Raw genomic sequence first — 17,935 nt, forward strand, 5'->3', positions numbered from 1 at the left:
AATGAATCCACCATTTACTGAACTTGTTGAAGGCCAGATTGGAATTCATATGTTGAATTTAGGATTAGATATTAGGTATGTCTAGATCAAAATCTGTAAGATGTTAAATTTGAGAAAACATGTGCTCTTTTAGTAAAGATAATAATGTCATAGTATGTGATTCATACCACATGTGTTATTGCAACAATAAGGGTAGTAGGAAAATGTATCTCTGTTTCTCTACTATGTGAGACCTTTAAGATTATAAGTTAATCTTAATTTTTGCCCTTAGTAATTATTTAACTGTTTACTTGAAGTTTTAATCAGTATCTGCTACTTTAGCATGTATCCTATGACAATAGATGATTCAGTCTATAGAACATAACTAGGAAAGCGACTAATTAGAATGAATAGATTCTAGCCAAAAAGGAAGATTAAATAGATTTACATCTTTGATGTTATTCACTGGTCGACCCATTTCTGTTATGTATAGAAATAATTATGAATATTGAATTTGGAACATGCTCTTAACATAATAGTCATTATAAGGGATTATAGATGTTCATATTGATGTAAATGAAGATTATTTAATCAAAGAAAATAGCAAGACATGGAATCTCCAAGATAATGGTTGTGTGCCACCGGGAGATTAGATATTTCTTGGATAACGAATATATACCGCTAGGAAAGAGGCTATGTGCCATGATGAATATGTCTCTAATTCATTTGTAACAACTTTGTTAGCATTGATCTCTTTGAGAGCGGTTATGTAAGGTGTAATAATTTTTTTAGCAACTAGCGCTCAGTATGCTTGTTGTCGTACAAATCATTTTCTATAAGTATATATTAGATACTTTGATATGGTGTTTGTGACTAAACTCTTATATAGTCTATGTGACTTATTTAGTCTTTGTGACTAACTGATTTAATGATTTACCTGGATGAACTAGTCTTTGTGGTCTGATTTGGACGAGTGAGAGATGTTAGTAATGAGAACATGGGAATGTGGGCTACCCATGATACCCACGTTGTCCATATTTCCATAGGGTAATTTACTGATATATCCCTAGGTATTCCCATTATATAAAGTATCTAAGTCTTTCATCGAGAGAAAAAGAAAGAAAAGAAGAAAGAAGAACATCCATTAAGCGGTGAAATTTGATTTGTGGAATCATCGAGAAGCGTCTCGTAGATGACAAGAGATGACTTCATCTAACATTTTACTTCTTCAAATTTCAACGTAATAAGGTATGATTTATTATTTTATACTGTAAATTTTAATTATAATTTCTTCATCTATAACGTAAATGATGGATGACATTTAATTTTTGTCCAATAAGTTTTGAAAAGCAAAGGTATAAAAGGGGTGCCCTTTTAATTTGCTAACTCTCTCCTCGTGCCTATAAAAAATTATTCAGTCGTGCTTTATCTTATAGGGATATTTTAATGAGCAAAAAAATATAAGTCGTAGTTTTTTTTTATTGTTTTTTTTATCGGAATCACCATTTTTCAATGGGGCACCCTATCGTCTTAATTACGTGATACAACTGGTCAAACCTAAAATATATGTCGCATGAATTCTAAAGAACTCGTGTATAAAAAACATATAAGAATAAAAAAGATTTAGTTTGATTAAGAATATGAAATAAGAAAGTAAATCCATAAATATATAAATATTAAGAATACGATATAAGAAAATAAATTCATAAATATAATGATAAAGAATCAGATTGAAGAGTCGTATCTTTATTTTTTAACATTGTCTAGAAGATCTTAAGGAAGAAAAAGCGGAAGTAAACAAGGAGAATCTTCTAAGGGGCTTAAGGGATGACGTCGCCAAAAAATTTCTTGTCAATGGAGAACAAGAAATTATGTTAAGATGATTCCCTAAACCCTTGAGGGGCAACCCTATATATAATAGATATTCATTATCATCCCATAGATAATAATAGATGTGAAATTATAGGTTCCATACATACAAGGTCTACCTCTAACAATCAAAACCCAAACACCCTAAGTTAGATCATATTAATGGGGTCGGTTTGTTTTGATATACATAACTTACAATTAAGTTTATCAAAATTAGAGATAATAACCAACATTATGATGATAAATGTTATATCATAAAAAATAAAAATAAAAATAAAAATAAAAATTTATGCATAAATATAACAATCCATAGTTGCTACCGTCAGTAAAAGAATATTCACCATCTCAACGATCTCCTAGAGCTGATTGGATCATAGATACAGAGAAAGGTAAATTTAAGTACATAAGTAGAAGGCATATTATAGGATGAATTTCAAGTTATGAGTACCTATTAGATTCAATTCTTGATTGTTACAATAGAAATATTATACATCCATTGTTTGGACTACGTTCCAAGGGCTAGTTGCTACAATTATATGTTGTAAAAAAATAATTCGTTCACTCATCAATAGTTGCTACAATTATAAAAAATAATAATAAACCATTTAGTCTCATTGACTATTTCTAGGGTGATCGATCCGACCCCACAAAAGTTTCTCATCTGCTACCAGGATAAATCGGGAAGCGTTCGCGTCAACCAGTCCAGAAGGCCAACATCCTTTGATTACGCTACTCATTTGGAAGAAAAATCTCTGCAAATACGTCATAGTTGAGAATTGAATCGCGTATGCTTGGGTGATAATATGGATATCCTACTGCGACACCATAACCCCCTGGGACAATAGTTGCTACAATTATATATATATATATATAAAATGATAATCTCAGTTAGCTTCATTGACTATCCCTGTGATGACCGGTCCGACCCTACGGAAGTTTTCCACCGATAACAAAGGTAAATCAGAAAGCGTACATGGCGACCAGTCTAGAAGTCCATCATTCTTTGATTGCACTTCTCATTTGAAGGAAAAATTCTTATAAATACGTTATAACTAGAAATCGAATCATAAGTACCTGGATGATAACTTGGATGTCTTACTATAGTACTATAGCCCCGGGCTATTGATGATAGTTGTTACAATAATGTTTAAGCGATTTGGATTAAGTCCTTATAATTTTGTTTAAGTTTGAATAATTTTTAACTATGTTGTTAAAAAATGTTTTGATATAAAAGTATTTTATGAATAATAGTTTTGATTGAAATAATTTGACTAAAATTGACTACTTACATTGTTATAACTTATATAGCTATACCTAGTTAATGTTACAATAACATTAGAATAATTTTTTATTATAACAATTATACTTGACAAAAACGTTGGAAGACAAATATTGAACTGATGTAAAATATGATAGCATGAAATGATGGAATTCGTCGTCCCAGCGACTCTATACGATCAGTTCTATGATCATATGTGAAAAGATAAATTGAAAAATTATAATTGACTAATATACAAAATATGATAGCATAAAAAGATAAAATCTACTACTCAGAGGTTCCACACCTTTCTTGATCTTGTGGCTAAGATCAAATATGCAACTGATGTAAAATATGATAATGCTAATGTCAAATATTTCTCATGGCCGGGAGAATTATTTACCACTACAATTTAAATTCTTATCTATTAATGTAAATATACCATTTAGATACCAATTCAGTTAGGAGCGGCATAAAGACACTGAAGATAAAATATATAGGAGGGGACCTCCTTTGGTGACTAATAAATAGACAGATATTTTCGACAATTCCAATAAAAAAAAGTGTCCTTTTAGAAAACCTAGATAGAGTTAAGAGAAGGGGAGTTCTTGTAAATTTGAAAACTAGTGTACTTTTCTCCACGACGTCCTTTTCAGTTTTGCCCCTCGAAATATAAATTTAACGAAAAAATCTAAGATATATGCCGCTTCGAGGGTACTGCTGCCAGTAGGTTCTCGAACTTTGTTTTTTTTTTTTTTTTTTTTTTTGTCCTTTTTGATTCTTTTATCTTTTTAATAAAACTAATTTCCTAATTGAAAAATGTTGGAAATAAACCTGGAAGGCTGGAAGAGTTCCATCGAAACACCCTCCGCAGTTGGCAGCGAAGTAGACCCCCATCGCCTTACGATCGTCGAGAAGGAAAGATCAAAGGGGAGAATTCGAATAGGGATTCGACTGATTCAGTTTCAGGGCGTCGAGAACGGTGAGGTAAGATGGCAGTTTTTGTTTCTGCCCCTTTCCGTGAGATTTGTGTTCCAAATTTGCCTATTTCCTCTTGATTTCTTCTCTAGTTAAGAAAGGGGTTTGATGGTGTTCCTGATCTGAAAAGGGGCGACGAAGAGTTTTCTTCCTTTTCCTTTTCCCCTCGAGATGGCTCCATGTATTAACGGAATCGGATTTTGATCGTTTGATCTTTGAACTGAGATGTGATGTTCTTCTAAAACCTAGTGAAAAAATGATTTGCACTCGTCGATTTACTGCTCCATATGAACCCTTTAGGGTTAACTTCTATCGTCCTGACGGTCGCAGTTTAGTTCCCTTCTTTTACGGTTTCGGGCTTCCATATCCTCACCTGCCAGATGTATTTTCACCTCCCTGCCATATCAACCATTTTGATGGATACTTGAACATTAGCTTGTTCGTTCTACGTTACGCTATGGACTGATCCACTCTTTTAATCGTATTATGCTGCTTGGAATTATTAACTCTTTCCCTCTTGTTTACCAGATCTTTCTTTGTTGATTACAACTTGTACGGAGTTCAAACAATAGTATAGTAGTGCACAGGAGGTGGTAAATCTGTTTTCCCCCCTTTTGGGGACTGTCCCTTGCACTCATCACATCTTTTTAACAGAACCGTAGAAGGATCTCTTCTCTTTCAATTTGTGGATTCTGTATGTTTGTGCTAATTGAAAATAAACTAGATGATTTATATTTTTCTCGTCGAGTTATCTTATCCTGAGTCGAACTTGTAAAAATAGTTTAAGCTAAATAAGTTGCATGTGAATATTGGACTGCATATCAGAAATTCTTTTTGAAATAATGACCACAGGACTCCCATGATATGAAAAGAACTTTTAGTTTGAAATCATCAATTAGCTTCTTTATGCACTCAATAATTTTTTTTATCAGAGTTTTTTCTTTCTTTATTGTTTTGTTAATTAAATTGAACATGAGCTGAAGTTCCATTTCCTTGTCTAGTTTATCCCAAAGATACGTAACTGAGTTGAACTAGTAAACTAATATGAACAGATGAACTAGATGAGTTGACTGAAATCAAAGCAATATTCGTTTGTGATATATATATATATATATATATATATACACACACACACACACACACTACTTTGATTTCAATCGACTTATCTAGTTCATCAATATTAATGGAGTATGCCATGTTTCTCTCGAGTGCAAATGCCTTTGGAATTATGAACCTAGAGTTGGTTTGTTGGGCTTAAGTCAAACTTCAGAGGCGTTCCGATAACTTATCAAATCCCATGAAATTTCATAGGTAAGGAAATGTTTTGATCTTCAGAATTATTTGGTCTTGACAAACAAAAGGTAGAAATTTCATGTAATGTTCACGTGCCTTGTCAATTTTACTACTAAGTCAAGAATTTCTTCTTTTTGCCATTATCCTAAATGCTGATAGTGCAAGTATTGCATTGCTAAAGCTTCTTCCATATGATAAGTTAACCTCCATACTGCTATCTGCAGATATGTATAATAATCTTGGAAATCAGGCTGGGGTACAGGGCCCCGCAGTTAATCCTCAGCCCAATCCTTTTGGCAATGCATTCTATGGAGCTGGATCAGGACTTATTCGAGGTGGTCTTGGGGCATATGGAGAGAAGTTCTTGGGCTCAAGTTCCGAATTCATGCAAAGCAATGTATGTAACCATTGGACTGGGCACTGGTTCGCTATGACAGATCTGATGTATTCTTGAATACATTGTGTTTATTTGGCATTTGCTAGTCTTGCTTTAACATCTGGGATTGTTGGTGCAGATTAGCAGGTATTTCTCCAACCCACAGTATTATTTTCAAGTGAATGACCAATACGTGAGGAACAAGCTGAAGGTCATCTTGTTTCCATTCCTGCACAGGGTAATTTTCAAGTGCCTTTTCTTTAGCACACTTGTTTTTAACCATCATAGAGATAAAACATCTCTTTTCGAATTTGTTCTGCGTAGGGCCACTGGACTAGGATAACGGAGCCGGTCGGAGGCAGGCTTTCTTACAAACCACCAATCTATGACATCAATGCCCCAGATCTATACATCCCTTTTATGTCATTTGGTACTTATATTATTCTAGCTGGCTTCGCATTTGGTCTTCTAGGAAAGTAAGTCGTTAGTTTATTGTTACTGAAATATATAGTTAGATTATTTTATCAAGATTATTCCCAAGTATTTGCTATAATCTTGCAGATTTAGCCCAGAAGCTTTGAGCATACAGTTCACAAGGGGACTTGCTGGTTGGTTTATGCAGGTTTTGCTACTGAAGGGCTTGTTATATTCGCTAGGAAGTAGTGAAGCACCATTGCTCGATGTGGTAGCATATGGTGGGTATGCTTTCACGGGCTTGTCCCTGAATATGCTGGCTAGGCTCTGCTGGAGCTACTCGTATTATTTTCTTATGCCGTGGATGAGTCTTTGCATGGGGGTCTTCTTGGTGAAGACCATGAAGAGGGTACTTTTCACAGAGATGAGAAGTTATGAGAAGCATTCGAGCCGGCAGCACTACATTTTGCTGTTCATGGCGATTGCTCAGTTCCCGCTCTTCTTCTGGCTTGGCAAAATCAGTGCAGCGTGAGGAGGTGGTTCAATAGCTATTGCTTGCCCCCCAATAAAGTGGAATGCCCTTAAGATGGAATGCAGATGCCTGGAGCTCAACAATTTTCGAAGAATGATTGTTAGGTACTGGTTGATTTCTTGAGAAGCCTTTTTGAGAATGATGAATTTGCTATTTGGTAGATACTAACTTTAACCGGGACATGTAGTGACGATGACTAAGACTTTTATTTGTTTAGTGCTGTCTGAGAAATAAAATACTACAAAACCTACTGACGTATATTTTCACATACCTTAGGAGCCAGTAATATTATATGATTCAATTTCTCCACCACAACTCACCAAAAGTTACTAAACCCACAAAAGTATGGAAACCATGTGCACTCATCGTCCTCGCATTTCTATCCCCACGGAGTGCCTAGTCGGTTGAAAGATGGTAGATTTGTTACTCTAAATATTTCCTGGCTTCACATAGCCTGGGGTGTTTGAGGTGGGTGAGTATAATTATCTTTTATTATAACCGTCCTCGCATTTTTTTTATGGTGCGCCCCTTGTTTAGAAGCTTAAAACTGTTGTGATTATTATTGTTGCAGCTCGAGGCAGTCTACTTGTCTTTGTTTCTTATGACCACTCTGGATTTTCATTGTTATTGTTGTTATTCTTTGCTGTGGTGGAATGATCTAGCTGACCTTTTGAACCATGTGCTTGGTTTCGTCCATGTTGTTAGTGGTTTGATCTGAAGATGCTTAGGAAAAAGAACAGGCATTCTAATTCCAATTCTATAGGGTAGGAAGGATCATTTGATCTGATAAGTGAAATCTTATGAGATTGATCTCCTTAGGTTATAGGAGAGGTCACACCTCGATCGATGTTCAACACTACTGATTAACACAAGAGTACTCTGATATAATCACAAACAAACTAAGACTTGTCTAAGAGCATGGGTTTTAGATTTGTTTCAGGCACAATATTACCATTTTGCGAGATCAGCAGATAAAAGTAAAAATAGAAAAGAAAGACTAAATGTCAACTTATGAAACTGCCCTGCCTGTTATTTAGGCAAGCATTTCTTATTCCATAGAGTTATGATGAATGTCGAACATCAACATTGATTCTCCTCTGAAGATTTCCAGCATCTGTTGTAGAACCACATAGAATCAGCAACCTTTGAATAACCATCTTGGTTCCTATGCCAGGCGTAGTAGGCATGGGTTCGGTTCTTGATATCGAAGATGGCATGGCCGAAGCTTGCTTCTCGGAAAGATGAGTAGCTTGGTTGTGGCTCTGTCATGCTGCATAATGCACAAAAATTGATTAACGAGAAACATAAAATTGAACATTACCATCGACAGCTTCCTTGAGTTTCTTACTTGGTCGCAAGACCTTCGATATTTCCTCCATCGCCGATGGTGATGTACACGGGAGCTGATTCATCCGCCACTGGTTCACATTTGCCATTCACTATATTGTAAGCTACATTTGATATCCTATTCTGCGAGATTGTAAAGTTCTACATCTTTGGAACAGTTCGTCGTGAGAAAGGAAAAGATAAGATAATCCATACTGCGACGAATATCTTACACTACGTTCATAGGCATGAACATGGCCGGCAAAAACAACATCGACTTTGTGTTGTACAAACCATGGCTCGAACATCACTCTCATCGTTTCGCCTTCCATATAGTGATAGTTGTAGCTGTTGTACCACGGCGAGTGCAGGAGAACAATCAACCATGGTGTCTCACTTCTATTTACCTTTGGTAGCTCTTCTTCAAGCCACCTGTACTGAGGGGTGTATTTTCCTATTAACATTTAGCAAATCCAGATTAATTCAGTAATCACCGAAATCAATGTAAATGCATAAAAAAAACAAGATGACCGCGAAAGAACAAGATATTTGTATCGAAAGGCATCTTAGGGTCTTACCGTATGCAGAATATGATGCCAAAACAATTATGTATGCCGATCCCCGTTTAATCGAGTACCAAAATGGTGCAGTGCTGCCCGAAGCTTTGTAAGGAACATGATATCTGTGTCTGAATGGTTTAAATGGTTCAGTTTCACCCTGCACAAGTTTTTCAAATGTTTTAGCTTCCTAATCGTAACAAATCATCTATTGGACAAGTTTGAAATTAGTTAACCATGGTCGTTCGTAGTTTGTATCTCCACAACATAAGGAAGAATTTGTTATTGAATTTTATATGGCTCCTCGTTTACTAGAAGTTATATCAATACCAAAGGAAATATCGTAAACATCTTAGCAGATTTAGAACATGGTGATATGAATATATAATCATGCTACTCACAATTTCAGGAACGAAGTCGATCTCGTGGTTTCCTGCTGTCCAAATCCAGGGCTGATACGCGGTGCTTCTCTCGACGAACCTGCCCCATGTATCCCATCTCACATTGTCATGGTTCGGGTAGTTATCGGCGTACGAAAGGTCACCTACATATAACACAGTCTGTGCTTGTGGATTGGATTCGTAATGTGTCAAGGTAATGTTTGAGTCGTAGCTTTGTCCAAGATCGCCTATAGACAATAGAAGATACAAGAAAGTGACCAAGAATTGGAGCAATAACATCAGTCTTCATGTTGCTTAAGAATATCACCTATGAGCCCAAAAGTGTAAGGAACATCTAGACCAACTTTCGGTGGGGTGGTGAACCAAAATGTTCGAACCGTGTGGTCGATCCCAACCGCGTAGTAGTACTTAGTATCGTACTGCAGATAGGGATTGAATTGATCATGCAAATCCATGAAAGGAACAAATAGAAGTATGTTACAAGACTTTAGATCACCTTCAATCGGCGGAGAGTGCAATGATGGATGTACCCTGAGGTGTAGTTGAAGAAGGTATAGCGAGTATATTTTCCTTTAGCAGAGATGTCAAGCTTGTCCTTGTGAGTCCCATACAGAACCTCACTAGAACCAGGTTCGTTCTCAGTCACCCATGAGATGATCATGGATGTGCCCACATGATCCCCCTGAGTGATATGCACCTTCAATGAAGGAAATTTAGAGATGCAATTCACCCAAATGTTAAAGAAGGATGAAATCACAGAAAACTCTGAAAAGCTAAACTAAACAAAAACAGAGAGGTTCAGGTACAAGAACTGAAGGCAAAGCTCAAATCTTTAACCCTGTAATAGAAAGCAAATGCAGGTGAAATGGCAAAACCCTAAGGCGAAGGGAAATCAGAAAAGACGTGTTTTTTTCTTTGGCAATGTGGATATCAGAACAGGAAAGGAGACAACTTTAGGGAATCCACCTGCTGAGGCGCGTTGTATCCTGGCGGGACGGCGAAGACATCGCTGTCGATTGGCATGTCGACGGTCTTCTCCGGCTTCCTAACGAAGGAACTCGTGACTCCGCCTCGGCAGAAACCGACCAGCCCGGCGGCCACGACCGCCGCCAGCATCACGCGGACGCCCAGGCGCATCACGCAGTCTCCGCGTAGCGCCATCCTTCCCGGTCCCCCTGCAGCACCGCCGCGGCGACTTATTAAATAGAAGGGCGGGCGGGCGGAGGAGGGGAATGACAGCGATGCGAGGGTTGGATTGCGAACGCGTGCGAATCAGGGAAATAAGAAGGCAAGAAAGGATTGGGAAGGTGAAAGATTCGACGTTGGCTTGGAGAGGATGCGAGCGATTGCAGGGTGGGCGTGGAGGAGCAGAAGTCAAATCGTATCGTGTTTAAATTTCCCTCTTTTAAACGAGAGTCGGGACGTGTGGGGATTCTGGGCGCGGCGTTGTCAAGTATTAATGAGGGGTGTTTCTGGAATTGTGACCTCTGTTTGTAAATTGTAGTGCTTTAAAATTTGAATTTATTAAACAAATATTCGGGTATATTCCGTCTTCATTAGCTGTGTTTCCATAAGAATTTTAAATTCAAACTTAAATTGGCTTTAAAAAGAATTTACGGGTAAATTTCCTAACGAAGTCTCCCACACTTTCCATTTTTTTTTCATAAATACCAGACATGTAAACGTGCGAAGTTATTCCTTATTTAGGCTCTTAATTTCCTTTTTCTTAAATATTAGATGTTTTATATGTAAAATTATTTGTTATTTAGGACAAATCTCTTATTTTCTAAAATGCCGCATTCCATTTAATTTTTTTATACTCCTAAATTCTAAAGATAAAATATGGTTGATATAATTAAAAACTTAAAACAACAAACAATAAAAATAAAAAAAATACTAAAGATACGCCTAAAGCGTGTGTGATGCTTACAACGTGGGTGACGCTTACAACGTTGTCCACGTTGATTTTTTTCCATTTTTTAATTTTTTTTTGTTAAGTTTTTGATTATGTCACTAAGCTTTTGACTTTAGGATTTAGGAATTAGGTAATAATATTAAGCATAATGTATACCTAGCTCTGTGCAACGTAATTGTTTTTATATTTTTAACTCTCGATTATACAAATCTGTAAATTAGAAAGAATGAATCAGCAATATGTAGATTAGAAGGAACGAATAATAATGTGATGGTGTAAAGCTGAAGATGGTGATGAATAATGTGACAATCAATTTTAATATATTTCGGTCACTCATGAAAAATTAAATTGTGCACAATTTGAATAGCAATATGATTATCACAATATAACGGAGTACATTAATGAAGAGAGATATTCATATCTGTAAGCAACCAACACAACCAAACTATCTCACAAGTAGTTGAGGTCATGACACGATATTCAACTTATGTGGAAGATCTAAAAATAACATCTTATTTCTTACTCTTCCAATAAATGAGAGAATTACTAAGAAAAATATAGAAATCAGTGGTGGATTTGTGATCTATAGGATCACTAGCCTAATCAGCATCAGAGTATGCATGAAACTCTATAAATGAAGTAGAAGGAAATAAAAGACTTTAAAATTGAGTACCCTGAAGATACTTGAGAATACGAAGAACAACGACCCAATGAATTGTAGTTTGTGCAGTGACAAACTGATAATCATATGAATAACATATGCAATATATGGACGAGTCGCGCTGAGATAAACCAAGCTCTCAATAATAATTCAGTACAAATTAAGATCTGACAAAGGTGAGTCATCAGATGGAGAATATCGAGCATTCGTCTCAATAGGAGTATCAACGACTCTGTTATCAGTGAGATGTGCACGCTCAAACAAATCAGATATATACTTTGACTAGGATAAAAGAAAACATTTTGGGGAATAGACGGCCTCAATACCCAAAAAATAGCATAGTATACCCAAGTCTTTCATATCAACATAACGAGCTGACTCATACTTCAAGAAAATAATTCCATCAGAATCATCACCATTAATAATCATATCATCAACATATAACAATAAAAGAATATGACATATACTCATATATTTGACAAACAATGTTGAATCATGATTATTAGGATGAAAATCAAGCTAAGCAATCACTGTAAAGAACTTCTCAAACCAGGCATAAGATACTTGTTTGAGACCATAAAGTTCTTTATAAAGCTTCTAAACTTCACTAGGTTGATGTGAAATACCAGAAGGAGGTGTCATATAAACTTCTTCATGAAAATTATCATTTAAAAATACATTCTTTACATTTGAGATATTCTTCATTGACAAACAGAAGCAAATAATAATTAGAGTACAAATAGTCATTATTTTTACAATATAGGCAAATATTTCCTCATAATCCATGTCATACTTCTGAAAATAACTTATAACAACAAGACGAGATTTGTATCATTTGAAAGATCTATCAGATTTAGTTTTGATCTTATATACCTAATGAGAACAAATGGTGTATTTTCTTGGTGACAACAGAACCAAATCCCATATATAAGTCTGATGCAGAGTAGTTAATTAGTCAACTATAGTATTATGCCAAAACGGGTTACAAACAATTTCTTTATAGGATATAGGCTCAGAAAGACAATGAAGAGATGCAACAAATGAAGCAAAAGAACGAGAATAATAAGAGTAAGTAAAATCTAGTAGTTTAATAGACTTACGAATATGAGTGGACTGACGGTGGTAGAGAGAAGGATCATCTATAATTTTAGGAGATGATTAAGTAGTGACAGAAGGAGCATGTGTCTCAGGAACCAAAGTACCAGATTTGATTGAGCTACTAGTAGGGGTCGTGGGTGAAGCTTCCTCAATGTCGGTATTGAAAGGATTAATCCAAATAGATCCGACGTTATTATATTATGTGAACTAGCCGGAATAGAAAAGAATAGAATATGCTCAAGAAACACAGCATAACAAGAGACATACAATTTTTAACTAATGAGATCAAAACAATGATATCCTTTTTAACCAACACCAAAATCTAAAAAGACACACAGAGAAGACCGAGGGGCTAATTTATTACTCTCGACATATGGATGAAAGACGAAGCAAGTGTAAATACTCCAGGGTGAGTTTTAATATAATCAACAAAGTTAAGTTAAGTTCTGTAGTTTGATCGTGTTAGGATTCAATAAAGTCTTACATTAGAAATATATGAAAAAGATCATGAGTTTAAAAGGTTGTAAGATATCTCCATTGATAATAAGACATTTTGGGTAGAGCACAAGAGTAAAGCTATGAGGGTTTAGGCTTAAATTGGACAATATGATACCATTATGGAGATATGTGAATATCCTTTGGACATAACAAATTCTATCAAAGTCATGATCTAGACCAGATGTTATATGCATGACATTGAATGAAGTTGAGGGAGGGCTCGAAACATATTAGGATGACCGGATGCTCGCGGGGAGGCTCGGAGCAGGTTAAAGTGACTGGATGCTCATGGGGAAGGCTAAGAGAATGTTAAGGTGATCAGATACGGATGCTCACAGGGAAACCCGAACAAGTTAGGGTAATTGGATGCTTGCGAGGGAGGGTCAAACCAAGTCAAGGTGATCGGATGCTCACGGGGAAACCCAAAGCAGGTCAGGATGACCGAATACTCGCGAGGAGGCCCGAAGCAAGTCAGGGTGACCGAATGCTCATGGGAGGCCCGGTGCAAGTCAGGGTGAATGGATACTTGTGGGGAAGGCCCGGAGCAGGTCAAGAGTGACCACATGCTCACGGGAAGGCTCGAACCATGAGAGTAATTGTGGTCCTTCGTTTGAGGGGAGGATTGTTAGGATTCAATCAAAGTTTCATATTGAAAATATATGAAAAATATCATGAGTTTAAAAGGATGTAAGATATCTCCGTTGACAATGAGTTCTTTTGGGTAGAGTCCAAGAGCAAAACCATGAGGATTTAGGTCCAAAGTGGACATTATCATGTCATTGTGAAGATATGTGAATATCTTTTGGACATAACAGATCCTTTGTGTCTAAGTGTACAGTGACTTAAGAACATAAAAAGTCAAGCGGAAGATGCAGCAAGTGAGAAAGATGACACGGGAAGTGAGTTGAAGGGCTCGGTGCATCCGAGGGACGAGGAGCTGCGGAAGAGTACTCCGGTGGATGAGAAGGATGCGTGCGATGCTTCCGAGGGACGAGAAGCCAGGGAGGAAGACTGCTCGAGGAGAAGGCTTGAGTTGGGATTTGAGTGAGCTCAACTCTAGACAGGTAGAGAATCACCTAAGGTCAACTCTGAGTTGACTTTGTCTAGGTGCTTAGACCAAGTCCAAGGGCCCAGACTCCAAGCGCCCGAACTAGGTCTAGGGCCCAAGTTCCAAGCGCTCGAAGAGGATCAACACGGAGTCCACATCAGCCGACTCCAAGAGCTCGGACTGGGTCCAGGTGTTCAAGAATCGATAAATCAATAACAAAGAGTCGTTACAGAGAGGATCGAGTCAACCACATCAAGCGCCCGGAATACACCACATCAGCATATGACTAGTTATGACTAGTGGACTATAAATTAGAGCCCTGGTTCTCAAAGTTTACACAACACACACTATAATTGATTTCGTTTCATGTTTTAAGTATTTGTATTTCAAATTTCTATAAGAGGTTTCTCCGTCTACATCAAAGGAGAAGTTTAGTGAGCTTCCACTACCTTGGATTACAAATCTCTCCAGTTGCAAATCAAGTAACTCTTTGTATCTCTTACTTTTTGTTTGTGTCTTTAATTTTATTCAACTAACGTGTGTTTTATCCTTGCTAAGTAAAAAAGCAAGAAATTGGTTTTAATTCTAACTTACAGGCTATTCACCCCCTTTAGTCATCCTACATTGGCCCAACAAGTGGTATCAGAGCGACATGCGCTTTAGACTAACTGCTAACTGAAGCAACAAGATGGTTGGAGCGAGCATTCATTTATCAAAGTTCGAGGGGAATTTCATCTTTTGGAAAAAGAAAATGGAGGTATTTTTAAAAATAGATTTTGATATCTTATTAATTATCAAATATAGTTTTGCAGCAACTAGAGATCAGCATGGTGACGAAAAAGAACATTTTTGGAGTAAAAAGGAGCGGGCAGACTTCGTGGCCAAGAGAAAAGTAGAGTTCCATCTGCTGAACTTACTATCGCCACAAGAAGTCAACTACATCGAAAGTTATAATTAGGCCAAATAACTCTGGGAGAAGTTCCCGGAGCTTCATGAAGAAACATCAAAGGCGAAGCTAACAAAACGAGACATCCTTCGAAGTGAGTTAACAAATCTCCGAATGGAAAAGGGGAGGTGGTGACTCAACTACATGCAAAAATTAAAGAGCTAATCACCAGACTCATCAACCTCGGTGGATCGGTAACAAATTAGGACTCAATTCATTACGCACTTAATATTTTTCCGAGAACTCAAGAGTGGACATCAATAGTAGATACCTACTACATCTTAAAAGACCTAGAGATAAGTATTTTAGAAGATTTATTTTCAATATTAGAATTACATGAACTTAGCCTCTTGCAAAAAAAGTAGGGTAAGGCTGCGTACAATGGATCTTTCCTCGAGACCCCACATGGTGGGAGCTTTATGCACCGGGATACCTTTATTAGAATTACATGAACCTTAATGCACAAATCTCGAAAGGAAAAGAAGTCAAATCATAACTTAGCACTGCAAACTAAGAAGAATGGACCATATTCAGATTCCTCACTCGACAAAAATGAAGAAGCGTAAATGGTAAAGAAATTCAAAATATTTTTTAAATTTAACAATTTTACTAAGTCATAGGCTAAGAAGCTTCAACGGAGCAAATGAAAAGTATGATGCTAAAACTGCGCGGAGGAGGGACACGTCAAAGATAACTACTCGAAACTGAAGACCAAAGAAAAAGATAAAGAGAAAGGAACAAGAAGGTCCAAACACAAGAATCTCAAAGCTACATGGGATGAGTCATCATCGAATAGTCCAAACTCGAGGAGTGCTCTGGACTAGTGCTAATAGCCAACCATCAATTAGAAGACGAAGACACTTTAGCAATGAGCAACGAGCAACAATAAAGGGGGAGCATCAAACGATGAATCTAACATGATAAGTGAGGTACGTAATCTACCTTCAGAATAAAATGTATGATGCTATCAAGATGCTAAGTAGATTTTATGCAAACTAAGAACCAAATACATTGAATTGAAAAAGGTCCCCATTGAGTTGGAAAATGAAATAAAAAATGCATATTTAAAAGAAAATCATGATGATATGAAAAAGGAAAATTCAAAAATAAAAAATCAACTAAAAAAAATTCAAATATGACTCAACATGACTCAAATTCATATTTTTAACAAACTTCCCGGTTTAGAAATTATGAAGGGCTTAATTAGTATTTATAAAATTATAGGGGTCAAATTATAAAAATATCAAAAAAATAATATTTCAAGAAAATTTCTAATAAATCCAATAGGCATAACTTATTTTAAAGTTCTCAAATCATGTTAAATTAATTTTTATGCATGGTCAAATTTAATTTAGTTTAATTTTAATATTATTTAGTAAAATTAATTATTTTATATATCTACTCTTCGTATTTTCTTTTAAATTTTTTTTCCTGATGACCAGTGGAAAATTTTCGTAGGATCGGACTGATCACCCTTAGGGTGCATTTGGTTCGGGGTTATCCTTGATAACTTTGGTTATCCATCTAAGGTTATCAACGAAAACCTTATTTGGTTTAGGTAATCGATGATTCCCGGGTAATGTACCCGACATGTTAGTAAAAGGGGCATGCAATCCGGAATTGAAAAACCTTGAAAAACTAATGTTTTTCTTGATTCCGGGGTCAACGAAATTTTTTTATCCAAAATATCCTTGAATAAGAGAAAAATGTGATAAAAAAAAATGTAAAGAAAAAATAAAATAAAATAAAATAAAATAAAATAAAATAAAAAACTTTTAAAAAATGTTAAAAAACATAGAAAATTTTAAAAAATAGAAAAAACATAAAAAATAATAAAAAAATAATAATAAATGGGAAAAAATTGAAAAAACATAAAAAATGGAAAAAAAATAAAAACCGTAAAAAAATTTTTAAAAAAATAAAAAATGTAAAAATAATAAAAAAACATAAAAAATATATTAAAAAATAAAAAATAGAAAAAAATTAAAAACATTAAAAAATTAAAAACATATAAAAATTTTAAAAATTAAAAAAGCTTTAAATTTTTTTTTTAAAAAAAATATAAAAACGAAAAAAAAATAAAAAAATGCAAAAAATAAAAAAAAATAAAAAAAATAAAAAGAAAAAAAAACATATAAAAATAAAGAAAAATGTAAAAAGAAATATAGAGTTTAAATAAAAATAATAATAGTCAATAAGACTAACTGAATTTATTATTTTTTTCTATTAAAATTTATTATTTCTGAATATTATAGATATTATCTGTTAATAGAAAAAATTTTAAAATTTTTTTGTCTTATATTATTTTTTTTAAAAAAAAATCTTTTCTATAATAATGCTTATGTTTACAGTTAGGCTAAAAATTTTGAAGATTTTTTTACGATTGTATAATATTTTATAAAATTTTGATAAAAACATGCAATTTTAATATTTAAAATTGGTTGGAGATTAATTTTGAAAAAGTTAATTTTTTTTACTTAATACCATTATATTTGAATGTTTAGAAAAATCAACAAAATTGTTAGGAGTCAAAATATAATTTTAAACACTTATATTCAAAAATAACTATTTGGTTTAAAGATTATTTATTTTGGATAAAAAACTCTTTTGTTTTTCAAAAAAATTGTTCATAGTTGGAATAATTATGCTTAATATGGAAAAAAATTTCAAGATTTTTTTAAAACTTAGAAATAATTTTTAATCAATTTTTACCAAATTAATAAATTAATTGATAAAAATTATTCTTTTTAAATAATTAATTTCCATAAAAAGATATGTTTTAGTTT

At 34.9% G+C, this 17,935-nt stretch overlaps 2 protein-coding genes across 2 annotated transcripts; one reads left to right on the forward strand and one right to left on the reverse strand.

Moving 5' to 3' along the window:
• The first annotated feature begins 3,920 nt into the window (after positions 1-3,920).
• On the forward strand, positions 3,921-6,967 carry LOC122052435 (protein YIF1B-B-like). The gene is made up of 5 exons (XM_042613940.1): positions 3,921-4,093; positions 5,602-5,774; positions 5,893-5,991; positions 6,078-6,229; positions 6,315-6,967. The coding sequence occupies exons 2-5, from the start codon at positions 5,604-5,606 to the stop codon at positions 6,697-6,699; spliced, it is 807 nt and encodes a 268-aa protein (XP_042469874.1). The 5' UTR covers positions 3,921-4,093; positions 5,602-5,603; the 3' UTR covers positions 6,700-6,967.
• Positions 6,968-7,629: 662 nt separating this feature from the next.
• Positions 7,630-10,441, reverse strand: LOC122052436 (purple acid phosphatase 2-like). The gene is made up of 8 exons (XM_042613941.1): positions 9,950-10,441; positions 9,480-9,680; positions 9,291-9,402; positions 8,984-9,210; positions 8,604-8,742; positions 8,259-8,479; positions 8,048-8,169; positions 7,630-7,969 (listed from the first exon to the last, which is right to left on the reverse strand). The coding sequence occupies exons 1-8, from the start codon at positions 10,142-10,144 to the stop codon at positions 7,780-7,782; spliced, it is 1,407 nt and encodes a 468-aa protein (XP_042469875.1). The 5' UTR covers positions 10,145-10,441; the 3' UTR covers positions 7,630-7,779.
• Positions 10,442-17,935: the final 7,494 nt, after the last annotated feature.

The sequence above is a fragment of the Zingiber officinale genome, chromosome 3A (genome assembly GCF_018446385.1).
Source record: "Zingiber officinale cultivar Zhangliang chromosome 3A, Zo_v1.1, whole genome shotgun sequence".
NCBI lineage: Eukaryota > Viridiplantae > Streptophyta > Magnoliopsida > Zingiberales > Zingiberaceae > Zingiber > Zingiber officinale.

What these genes read in the sequence shown, in the direction of transcription:
- LOC122052435 (XM_042613940.1), top strand. Translation starts at nt 5,604, where the DNA reads ATGTATAATAATCTTGGAAATCAGGCTGGGGTACAGGGCCCCGCAGTT. An exon ending in CCGAATTCATGCAAAGCAAT is followed by an intron (nt 5,775 to 5,892) that starts GTATGTAACCAT and finishes TTGTTGGTGCAG; the next exon opens with ATTAGCAGGTATTTCTCCAA. An exon ending in TGTTTCCATTCCTGCACAGG is followed by an intron (nt 5,992 to 6,077) that starts GTAATTTTCAAG and finishes TGTTCTGCGTAG; the next exon opens with GGCCACTGGACTAGGATAAC.
- LOC122052436 (XM_042613941.1), bottom strand. Translation starts at nt 10,144, where the DNA reads ATGGCGCTACGCGGAGACTGCGTGATGCGCCTGGGCGTCCGCGTGATG. An exon ending in GGCATCATATTCTGCATACG is followed by an intron (nt 8,480 to 8,603) that starts GTAAGACCCTAA and finishes AAATGTTAATAG; the next exon opens with GAAAATACACCCCTCAGTAC. An exon ending in TTCATGCCTATGAACGTAGT is followed by an intron (nt 8,170 to 8,258) that starts GTAAGATATTCG and finishes ACAATCTCGCAG; the next exon opens with AATAGGATATCAAATGTAGC.